We start from the raw sequence: 9867 nt of genomic DNA on the forward strand, positions 1-9867 counted from the left end.
GAAATATTCAGTCTTTCCTAGGAGACATTCCACATCAATATGAACTGGAGGCTGCTGATGCCACCTGTTCTGGAAAGGGAGGGAAGGGTGAACAGGGAAGGAAATAGAAGAAATTTGGCTGTATTGCTATTTATTGTGGAAATGCTCTCTGTTTGGCTATTCTGAAATCTCCCTAATCATCCACACCAGACTTGAAGCCTTCAGGAAAATGATGCACAGAGCCTTTGCTTGTAGGAGCATTTTAGATGTTAATGAGCCCTCTGGTGCCACGATCCTGAACTGCAGATACTGAGAGAATGAACAAACCTCTAATGAAGTGAAAGGCAGAAGCAAAGCTCGAGTTTCTGAAGGTGTTTGGGACCCCATGAAGGGCCATCACTGACACAGCTATGAAGGAAACAACCAATGCAAGTCCCTGTCCCTGGAGGCTGGTTAAGGAAAGACCTGGAGACTCTGGTTCCAGGTGGTGAGGGCCATGTGGAGGTGGCTCTGATGCCATGTCAGTCCTTGATGCTTGTTCATCACCAGAATGGCTGAGCCCTGACCGCTGGGACCTGGTAGATTTTTCTCAAGTGTTTTTCAAGGGTTTTCTGTGATCATTGTGAGTGTTTTGTGGTTTTGGGGTGGGTTTTATGCGAAGTGCTGTTGCTTTAACTGCAAGGCTCTGGATTTCTGTAGAGTTGGAAATGCCTGTGAGTTCCTCACAACTCATCCAGCTTCTTTCATACACCTGGCAATGGTCACCAGTCACCTCAGTGTCCCCGTCCCAAACTTGCTTCAATCCCCTATTTGGATCCATAGTCCATCACTGCAGGAGGTTCATGGATCCACCAGGCTCATGGATGATTCCTGAGGACCATCCAAGTGTGGGCAGTGTAAGAGAGGAGCAGAGCAGGGTCAGCTCATGGGCCATGACTGAGCACAGCCACCCCAGCAGCAGCCGTTCCCCATCTCCCAGGCACAGCCATGCCCACAGCATGCAAATGTCACTGCCATACATGATTAGCCCAAGAGAGGCCTTTCTTCCTTCCGTATTCCCAGGAAAACCTTCCTCCTGTTCCTCCCCCACCTGCAGACATCAACTGCTTTCCATTTCTGGGCTCAGACATGGCTGGAAGGGTTCACTGAAGCCATCAGCCATCTCATTGCTTCTCCCTGACATGCCCTGACCCTCTCCCACACCTACAATGGCTAATCACGGCTGCTCAGGCGTCCCGCTCTTCAGAAGAGGCCTCGAGCTTCTTGGTTCTTCCTGGTGCTTATTATGAACTTCCTGGCTCTCTCCAGAGTTCACGGTGAGCTTTCTTGTCCATAAGAGCCACTTTATGACCATGTCTTACTAAATGGTTGTGTTTGTATGATGATTTGTGCAGAAAGGGCAGTCACAGGACAGCACCCAATATGTCAAAACTGATGCCGAGTGAAATGCCGTAAAGCCCTGATGAGTTCCCCTGTGTCTGTGTCTTTCCTGGAAGGAGTCTGTCCCGAGAAGGGGATCCAGCTCCTGCCACTCTCTGCAGAGGCACATGAGCAGTGTCCATCACCTGGGGACACAAAGAGTGACGTTTGCCAGACCACCCGTCATCTGAACCACTTAGATGTGTGCTTGTGGATGAGATATGAAGCCTTATAGTGCAAATGCCTGTTTAATTGTCATTGCCAAAGGGGCTACCAGAGATGCAGAGTGCTATTTTACAGATATGAAAATATAAGCATATAAAACTGACATTCCTAGACAAATTACACAAACATTTGAAGGACTTTTCATGCCTTTTAACATGATTATCCACAAAAGCCCCACCAGCTTTGCATCTCAGGAAATGGGATCCAGAGTCCAAGGGCAGGATGGTTTGGGCTCTGTGCTGGGATCTGGAAACTGAAACGTGCTCCCATCTCCCAGCCCCCTGCCCTCCTCAGTGAGGGTGTGAGACATTCTGCCAGCGAGGGCTGAACTCACAGCCATGACCAGTATCTTATGTCCAACTGCAGCCAATGGTGTCCTGCCAGCTCAGGATTGGAGCTTCCATTGCTGGAGGTGTTTAAAAGACGTGGAGATGTGGCACTTTGGGACATGGTTTAGTGATGGACTTGGCAGTGTTTGATTTACGGTTGGACTCCATGTTCTAAACGGTCTTTTCCAGCCTAAATGATTCTCTGATTCTGTGATTTGGGTTGAAACCATTTTAATTCCATCACCTCCAGCTTCCCTCTGAGGCTGCTCTTGTGTGGCACAACTGTCCTGGCTCTCCTGGCAGGTTGGGCTCTGGTTTGGTGTCTGCATTGGCAGTTTTCCCCTTCCTGGGGTAAGAGGCTGTTGAGCAGAGACAGTTGCAGAGATTTGGGTCACAGGGGTTTGCAGCAATCCTGTCAAACTCTGAGCAGGCTGAGCTTTGGAGCCCAGGAAAAACGGAGATGCTCTGAAGGATGTTTATGAAACAGTGGTGCTGTCACTAGTAACAGTAACAGGGAACTCCTTCTTCTCACTGGTGATTCCTAACAGTCATTCTTGCTTTTCGAAACATCTACTACACCTCAGTAGCTGAGTCTTGAAAGAAGTTCTTAGAACAATGATTTTTCTCACTTTTTTTATCATATAAAGAGTACACCTCTTGGACAGAATTAACCAAAATCATCCTTCTTTCATATGTCCCCCCTACCTTTTTTTTCCCTGGTGTGAGGTGTCATTGGCACAGGAGAACAGTTTCTTTTTGAGACAAAGAAGGCCAAGGAACAGATCCCAGGTCAGGCAAAGGCCCAAAGGAAGCCAGAATCTTTATGTGTGTGCACTGACACACACTGTCACCTACATTTCCAGTCTCTGCAGTCCCAACCGTGCAGCAGAGTCTGGAGTTCTGAGCTCCCTTCATCTGCCCTGTGTGACACGTGTAAAATGGAACTACCCCAGTCCAATGGCTGGTTTTGATTCTCTTCACAGCCTGAAGCACCACATGGGTCAGGAGACAAGCCAGGATACCCAACCAGGACTCACATGCTCTGCTCTTCAAGTTCAGGTGTTCCCGGGAATCTCAGCAGACATGTCACATTGATATCTGGGTGCAAGGAGCTGGTCAAGTGTCTCATCTCCATTTCTGTAATGGTGGCTTTGCTGCCTGGCTGATGTGCAGACTCTGTACATGGATGCTGACAAGTCTCGAAAAACCTGCTCTGAAAGGATTAGCAAGATGGGCTGTTCATTCTGGAAGGGTATACGGACAGAGAAAAAGAAGACCCTGGGTGGGGACATATGAAAAGGAATGCACAAGATGTGGTCAGGGCTGTTTGGGGGCCTTGTAAAACAGCTCTGGACCCTCTGTGAATTATTCCTGTGGTCAGGGAGAACCTGAGAGCTTTCTCTAAATTGAAAACATGAAGGGGATGAAAAGAACAGCATCATTCAGGCTCAAAGGGACCTCAGGAGGTGTCTTGACCAACCTCCTGCTCACAGCAGGGTCAGACCAGAGTGCTCAGGGCTTGATCCAAACACATCTTGGTCACTTTCTGGGACAGAGTGGATGCGCACTCCTGGGAAACAGCTTCCAGTGCTTGACTGTCCTCATGACTGGAAAGTTTCTCCCTTTCTACAGCACCTTTCCAAGCCCAACCATCCAGATGCCTTTTTACCCATCTACTTGCACACTGACACAGACCATAATATCCTACCTTGGACACAAGAATATTGCAGGGGATGACACTGAATGCCTTGCTGACTTCCAGGTAACAGACCATCAATGTTCTCCCCACATCCACAACCCTGTCCTTTCCTCACAGAAAGCAAAGTGGATGGACAGGCACAACCTGCCCTGGGCAAACCCCGTCACCTTCTCTTCCAGACACCCAGAAATGGGGTCCCAGTGGACATGCTCTGGGGCACAGCCCTTAGTTCCCCTGCTCACCCATTGGCCATTTTGAAAAGTGCACACACTGTGTGAGAGCTGCCAGTGGTCAGGGAGTCCCCCCAGTCTCCATGAGCTTTCACAGATGGTGGAGAGTGGCCTCACTGTGACATCGTCCTGCTGTCCCAGCTCCTGGGATGCTGCCCCTGCTGTCCCATAGACTGGAAAGGATTGTGTTAGTTCCAGTGACCCTGACTTGATCCCTATGCACTGCTGGTTGTTCTGACTCCAGTCACAGAGGCCTTGGAGACCTTGCTGGTGAAGATGGAGGAAAAGAGATAAAGAGAATATCAGTCGTTTCACATATTAAATTCATCAGTGGCCACACAGTGTCTGTGTTTCTCCTTTAGCTGTTCCTGCAGTAGTAACAGCTCATTATGGGCCCTTGAATTGCCTTACAGGTCTAGACTGAGTTCTGATCTGCACTGTTGCTGTGCTTGGAGGCTGCTGTCCTTGCAGACCAGATGAACTCACTCATACCACCCTGCCTGGCAGTTCATTCCATCCGTGTCACAGCTCTGTCTGCAGCACTGACAGCTCCAGCTCCCACAGTCAGGTCCCTGGCTGAGGACATTGCCTCACATCTGGGCTGAGCCACCCCAGCTGTGGCACCAGCCCAGCTCTGACCTGCCACAAGAAACCTGGTACCAAGTGTCCAAGAGCCCATGTGTGCAAAGGCTTTGCCTCAGAGCACAGACATGACATGGCCGAAGATTGATGAATGTCTCTCTAGACCTAGCAGTGTAAAACCAGAATAAAATGCCTGAACTCATTCAACTGAAGATATTCCTCCCCCGGCTTGGAGGAATTAGATCCTTTGCTGTAACATTCCTGGTGTCCTGTCTAATGATGGGACAAGAAAAGTTGATTCTCATACGAATTCATTGTTTAATACAACGAACACAATGATGTGTCTGTTCAGAGGAGAGAGAATCAACATCACTGATTACTTCAGGTTGTTTGAAAGGATGTGCCCCTGGAGCCCCAGGGACACCTGGAGGAGCCCAGAGGGGACAGAGAAATGGACATCATGGGCTGCTCCTGTGCTGCTGGGCTGGGCTGGGCTCCTGGGACACAGGGAGCTCATGGCAGCGGCAGCGCTGCAGAGAGACAGCTCTGCCCAGGAGCAGCTCCTCTGCACACGCAGCAGGGCTGAGGGCTCTGCCTGCAGCACTGAGGGCACAGGGGCCAGGCACAGAGAGGGAAACGCAGTCTGGGCTGGGAGGATGCTGAGAGGTCACTGGAAATGAAATCCTCTCAGATATGAAGCCTGTGGCTGCAGGGCATTGAATCTGCAAATCATGGTAGGATCTCAGAAAGCTGTCCCATTGCAGAGCCTGCGAGAGATGTAAGTACAGCTCTCAGAGGTTCTCTGATCAGAGGGGAGGATGTGCTGCAGAGCAGGGGTGGCCTTCTGCACTGCAAGTGACAAGACCTGAATGCTGCTTTCTCCCCAGGGTGGCTGTGGGGTGTAAATGTCAATGTGCAGGATGGGTGCCCAGGGCTGTCCTGCAGAGCAGGGTCCCTGCACCCCAGGGCTGTGCCGGGCAGGGACTCTGCCGCCTGCCAGGATCAGCGCTCAGCCTGCCCGGGAGATCCCAGCAACAAGAGGGGAGAAGCTGTGGGGGGAAGGAGCGAGCCCCGGCAGGGCAGGGTCCTTCTGCTGCTGGGTTCTCCGTGGGTCAGGGCTGCTCACAGCTCCAGCTCATTCCAGAATATTGACAAGAGGAGCTTTCAAGGAGAAGAAGAAGACAAAGAGTACTACAAAGATAAGGAACCTCCCTGAGTCTGTGTTTTCAGTCTCCTACTCTGGGGAATGGGTGGTGATTAAGGCTGTTCTTATTTTAAAAAAATACTTGAGACACATGAACTGCAGTAGGTCTTCAAGAGAATCCTGGCATGCCTTGCCTCTCCTCTGCCTATGCAGAACCAGCATCCCCTTTGCTGGACACCTTACACTTAATCTGTAATCTGTTTTCCAGCCTGCAAACAGGAAGATGCCCCCAGGCAGTGCCCTGTGAACAGGCAGGATCTGTAGGGCCAGGGGGAGGGCACAGAGGGCGGGATGGTCTGTGAGCACTGACAGGGAACAGACATGGACAGGGAAACACCTGCCAGGGGAGAATCTCCAGGCAGCAGGGAAATGATCAGAAATGAGAGGAAACCAAACCCGGAATGGTTATGGGAGGGAGAAGAGAGAAAAGTCCCTGTGACCCCCTGCAGTGCAGATCCCTCCTGTGAGCAGCCCCCTGGCCTCCTGTCCCACCCAGCAAAGCCTCTGCCCTCAGGGCCGGGGGCTCCAAGGCATGAAGCAGCTCCTGTGCAGCCAGAGCTGCAGTTCCTCTGCAGAGCACAGGGGCTGAGAGCAGCTGCCCGGCAGTGTTGGTGTCTGGGAGGTGGCTGCACAGCTGGGGAAGGGTGACGCTGTCTGAGTGCCCGGCTGCCTCTGCCCTGGCCTCTCTCACACCCACCCTCACCGAATTTTCCTTCTTGCTCCCCTGCTCTGGGTCACTGCTGTTGGGATCTTGTTCTTGCTGTCAGGCTCTCTGGGGATGGCAGTTTCAGCTGCAGAGTCACAGCCTGATCTTGTGGGTCCTTTCCTGCAGGTGTGTCCATGGGCACACGTGTCCCAGCTTTGCTCTGACCTGTGGGCTGTGGGCAATGCAGTCTGTGGGGCTGGGGAATGAGCCATGTGTGTTCTGGGCTAAACGTGGGGTGCTGAGACCTCAGAAAAGGGTGAGACCTTTCATGGTATGAGGTGGATCCCTCTGCTCTCAGCAGTGCATGGTGGCTTTTCAGGGTAACATGGGAGTGTGATCAGCCCCCATCTCAGAAAGGTGCCAGCCCAGGGCAGCTGGAGCAAGAGAGATGGACAGAGCAGCTGCCCTCACTCTGCACTGACCCACAGGCACCCTCTGGTCTCGCAGGAACATTCCCCAGGGTGGGAGGGGAGAAGGAGCTGTAGAAACACCAAACCTCTCAAAGTCAGTTTCTCAGGCCTGGGGGTACAGATGCTGAAAGTCCCTTCTACACCAGGAGCGGTTCCAGCTGACAAAGCTGAACCCCAGGACTGGCCCCTGCCCACCCGATCACACAGGGTCAGGGTGACTCCTCAGGAGCCCCTGGGCAGAGACCCTGCTCTTCATTGCACACTCATCAAGCACCGACGAGGGCTCCAGCCAGGACGTTCTCTTGGAAAAAGAAAAGCGTCTCTTTGTGTGACAGGGTGTGATAGTCTGAGGGAAATGGTTTTGATTATTCCCAGAGAAGTCTCATCTAAACCTTCACTATCTTTTCCTCCTATGACAGATCCTCATGCCCACAGGCAGCCAATGTCCAACAGCAGCTCCATCACCCAGTTCCTCCTCCTGCCGTTCACAGACACACGGGAGCTGCAGCTCTTGCACTTCTGGCTCTTCCTGGGCATCTACCTGGCTGCCCTCCTGGGCAACGGCCTCATCATCACCACCATAGCCTGGGACCAGCACCTCCACACCCCCATGTACTTCTTCCTGCTCAACCTCGCCCTCCTCGACCTGGGCTGCATCTCCACCATTGTCCCCAGATCCATGGCCAACTCCCTCTGGGACACCAGGACCATCTCCTTTTTGGGAAGTGTTGCCCAAGTCTTTCTGTTTGTCTTTTTTGTTACAGGAGAGTATTGTCTTCTCACCATCATGTCGTACGACCGCTACATTGCCATCTGCAAACCCCTGCACTACGGGACCCTCCTGGGCAGCAGAGCTTGTGTCCACATGGCAGCAGCTGCCTGGGCCACTGGGTTTCTCAATGCTCTGATGCACACAGCCAATACATTTTCACTGCCCCTGTGCAAGGGCAATGCCCTGGGCCAGTTCTTCTGTGAAATCCCTCAGATCCTCAAGCTCTCCTGCTCACACTTCTACCTCAGGGAACTTGGGCTTCTTGTGGTTAGTTTCTGTTTAGGATTTGGCTGTTTTGTGTTCATTGTGGTGTCCTATGTGCAGATCTTGAGGGCCGTGCTGAGGATCCCCTCTGAGCAGGGACGGCACAAAGCCTTTTCCACCTGCCTCCCTCACCTGGCCGTGGTTTCTCTCTTTGTCAGCACTATCATATTTGCTCACCTGAAGCCCCCCTCCATCTCCTCCCCATCCCTGGACCTGGTGGTGTCTGTTCTGTACTCAGTGGTGCCTCCAGCAGTGAACCCCCTCATCTACAGCATGAGGAACCAGGAGCTGAAAGTGGCACTGAAGAAGCTGATTCAATCATTTTTCTGTCAGCAACAATAAGTTACCCATGTCTCTTCAGAAGTGATTTCCAGTTCATCTCAGGAACCTCCTGTGCATTGCGCATTTCATCTGTGATAACCATGTTTGTCAAGGAATTTCTTCACCCACGGCACTTCTCCAGAGCAGTGACTCAGAGGCCTGTCTACCTGTTTCTGGGACCCTGGTACAGCTGGTGTCCTGTGTCACATCTCTGTAATACAGGTGTGGACCCATTTTCAAATCACTGTATTTCTGAAATTGGGGCCATCTTTTTGAAACACCCCGCAAAAGGGGATTTCCTCAGTCTCAGCACTTGGAGCTTGGGCTCCTCTTCCAAAGCTGTGGTCAGCCTGAATAAATTTCCTTCACAAGGCCATGCTGCTGTACTTGTGTTTTTCATGGCTCAGGGGAGGACATGGGGCACCATGTTACGTCATGGTGCTGGTTTGAGTATCCATCTGTGGGTGTCCAGTGTTCCTGGAGATGGTGAAGGACCTTCAGTGATCTGCCTTGGACTGTCTCGCTGTGGTTTCCAGGCACCACAGCCTGCTCCCTGTGCTCTGTGCTTCAACAGGAGAATGAATGACCCACAGAACCCTATTTCTGCATTCCCCAGCTCAGGGCAGGCTGCTCTGTCACTGTGGTAGCAGGGGCAGCATAAAGAGCTCCTGGCCAGGAGTCGTGTGCTGGTGAGAGGGGCTGATACAGGAGGGCTGCCAGCAACGGGTGTAAAGGACCTCTTGGAAACAAGAGCAGGGGACAAAGGGGTCTGGCCTTGCTTCCATCATGCCATGTCTGGCCCCAGCCCTTAGGCTGATAGGCTGATCCCCCTCTCTGTCCCAATCCATCTCTCCATCCATCCATCCATCCATCCATCCATCCATCCCAGTTCTCCATCTGGGTGAGCTGTCCCATCACGTTTCTCATCCCAAAGAGATCATAGAATAATTTAAGTTGGGAGAGACTCTCAAGATCATCGAGTCCAATTATTAACCTAACTCTGACACTAAACCATGTCTCTAAGAACCTCATCTATATGTCTTTTAAACACCTTCAGGGATGGTGACTCAACCACTCCTTGGGCAGCCTGTTCCAATGCCTCACAAACTCTTCCATGAAGAAATTTTTCCTAATATCCAAACTGGATATTCCCAGGTGCAACTTGAAGCCATTTCCTCTCCTTCTAGCACTTGCAGTCCAACACCCTCCATGTTGCAACCTCCTTTCAGGTAGCTGTAGACAGCTATAAGGTCTCCCCTCAGCCTCCTGTTCTCCAGGCTAAACAGCCCCAGTTACCTCCACTGCTCCCCATCTGACTTGTTCTCCAGACCCCTCACCAGCTTTGTTGCCCTTCTCTGAACTCACTCCAGCACCTCAAGGTCTTTCTTGTAGTGAGGGTCCAAAACTGAACACAGGATTTGAGGTGCTGCCTCACCAGTGCCAAGAACAGAGGGATGATCACTTGCCTGGTCCTGCTGGCCACACTATTCCTGATGCATGCTGGGATGCTGGTGGCCTTCTCGGCCACCCAGGCACACGCTGGCTCATGTTCAGTCACTGTCCATCAACACCCCCAGGGCCTTTTTCATTGGGCAGATTTCCAGCCACTCTTCCCTGAGCCCGTAGTGCTGCCTGGAGTTGTTGTGACCCAAGTGCAGGACCCAGCACTTGGCATGAGATTGAACAAGTCCAAGAGTTGGATTGTTCACCTGGGATAGAGTAACACT

General features: G+C 51.9%; 1 protein-coding gene across 1 annotated transcript; it reads left to right on the forward strand.

Moving 5' to 3' along the window:
* Window positions 1–7225: 7225 nt before the first annotated feature.
* LOC309448692 (olfactory receptor 14C36-like) lies at window positions 7226–8161 on the forward strand (the record flags this gene model as incomplete). The annotated part of the gene is made up of 1 exon (XM_082070420.1): window positions 7226–8161. The coding sequence occupies one exon, from the start codon at window positions 7226–7228 to the stop codon at window positions 8159–8161; it is 936 nt and encodes a 311-aa protein (XP_081926546.1).
* Between the last annotated feature and the right edge of the window lie 1706 nt (window positions 8162–9867).

Source organism: Streptopelia decaocto, assembly GCF_964273445.1.
Source record: "Streptopelia decaocto genome assembly, chromosome: 21".
Classification (NCBI taxonomy): domain Eukaryota; kingdom Metazoa; phylum Chordata; class Aves; order Columbiformes; family Columbidae; genus Streptopelia; species Streptopelia decaocto.